A 2,025-nucleotide genomic window follows, 5' to 3' on the forward strand; every position below is an offset into this window, starting at 1 on the left:
GGCTGCTCAGTTCGGGCCAGGACTTGAACTGCTGTTGCTCAGAGCTCTCTAGAGCCTTCTTTCTTCTTCCGTTTCAATTGCTGAGACCACACACACCCTGGTGGTCAGCACTGGAGGGTGAAGAAGCAAATGGTGCGCTTTAATTCTCTACCACTCTGCAAAGCATCATAGTGAACTAGCCAGGGTGTGCTAGATCAGTTCTGTTTCTGAAAATGGGAAACTAAGCCTTTCCTCACCCCTCCGAGGGAAGGAGGGAGTCAGCAAGGCAGATATCAGGTCTCCATAACAAGAAAGACAGTATAGAACTATTGACCAAGCAGAAACTTTGCTTAACAAACCTGCAAGAGTTTGAACGACTCTCAAATAAATATCTGTTAATCAGACATACCAACCATGATGTGACCATGACTTTTGTGACTTTATTTCAGAACGCCAACCGGGCACCTCTATGGCCAATTCCAGTGCCCTCCCCTCAAGTTCAGCTGGGATCAGCAAGGAACTGATTGATCTGCAGCCCCTCATCCAGTTCCCAGAGGAAGTCGCCAGCATCCTGATGGAGCAGGAACAGAATATTTACCGAAGGGTCTTGCCGGTTGACTATCTTTGCTTCTTGACCCGGAACTTGGGCCCTCCAGAATGCCAGAGGTCGCTTCCCTGCCTCAAAGCGTCCATCTCAGCATCAATTCTTACCTCCCAGAACGGAGAGCACAATGCCCTTGAAGATCTTGTGATGAGATTTAATGAGGTAAGAAGCCACTTTGAGATATTTTTATATTTGAATTGCTAGTGATTTTTAAGCGTATTTTTCCTTTTAGATTTGTCTGTTACTGCTATCTCATCTGCCTGTCTATCTTGCTACTTCCATGATGGCTGCTTTCTTTCCAGGCAATGAGATAGACAATGAGATAGACTTTGTCATCCTCTCTCCCACTTCACTCCAACCAACCCTGTAGCCTAATGGATCCTGTCTCCACCCCATATCATTACCAAGTCCACAGGCCTTCTCCTTTTGGACACCAGTCCCCACCTTTTCTCCCCTCCCTTGCCAAAATATTCTCCCAGGGCCCATTTTTAAATAACCTCCTCCTTGCTCCTAAAGGTGCTTTTAAGACCAGATGTCTCAATTTTGGTTTCTGACAACATGCCTCCCACCCCTCTAACCCACCCCTCTTCCACGATCGGGCCTCCTCCACAGACACTAACCACCAACACACTCGGGTCAGAACAGCAAGGAGGAACACGGGCCTGAGGGACACTGAATCCCCCACTCCTGCTCTCGGCATCCCATCAAGATCACCACCCCAGAAACTCCCTTCAAGGCCTCTGAGACCTTACCAGAAACCAGTTCTTACCAGAAACCAATTCGGAGTCTGGGGACACTTACGAGGAGGCACCGTTAGAGGTCTAGGGGCTCCCTGGGAGGAAAAGGACCAATGGCTGACATCCTGTGGCCCTGGAGCAAGATGAGGGACAGGAGGGAGAGGCAGGTCTCATGCAGTCAGTGCTAGGGCGGGGCATGCTGCGTACCTGACCTTGAAGAACACTTCCTCCATAGTATAACCCCAAACCCAGAGTCTTCTGTTCTACATTTTATGTCTTTTAGATTTAATTTCTTTTGCCTTCAATATTAAAACACAAAATGTTAGTCTCTGCATTTGTTGGTTGGTGACTGGCTTAACTCCACAAATATAGTAGTTTCCTACTTTAGTCATCTAGTAAACTACCTAAATGCTGAGAGGACACTCCCGCTCTGGTCCTATATGAGTATATCTCTGAGTGACAGAGGACCAATCAGCCTTTGTTACTTAAACATTTTCTAATGATAGCAGCTCACCTTGCAGCCTCCATAGCCTCCCAATCATGACCCTGATGTTGGATGTAAATGTCAGTGACCTCAGGATGGCTCAGCTAAAAAAAAAAAAAAAATGTCAGTGACCATGGTTAAGGCACACTGGATGAGGAAAGTGTTAGACGCTGAGCTCAAGCTGTTCTGGATGGTTGCATTTGCCTAGGACTGAGGATTAG

At 47.2% G+C, this 2,025-nt stretch overlaps 1 protein-coding gene across 2 annotated transcripts in view; it reads left to right on the forward strand.

Moving 5' to 3' along the window:
• LOC109380957 (1-phosphatidylinositol 4,5-bisphosphate phosphodiesterase epsilon-1) overlaps window positions 1–2,025 on the forward strand; it is a 186,942-nt gene that overhangs the window by 29,449 nt on the left and 155,468 nt on the right. For both annotated transcript variants that reach the window (XM_019639094.1, XM_019639093.1), the window contains exon 2: window positions 429–745. In XM_019639094.1, coding sequence (XP_019494639.1) covers window positions 429–745 — 317 coding nt within the window. The remainder of the gene's footprint in view (window positions 1–428; window positions 746–2,025) is intronic.

The sequence above is a fragment of the Hipposideros armiger genome, unplaced genomic scaffold (assembly GCF_001890085.2).
Source record: "Hipposideros armiger isolate ML-2016 unplaced genomic scaffold, ASM189008v1 scaffold_42, whole genome shotgun sequence".
In the NCBI taxonomy this organism is placed as follows: Eukaryota; Metazoa; Chordata; class Mammalia; order Chiroptera; family Hipposideridae; genus Hipposideros; species Hipposideros armiger.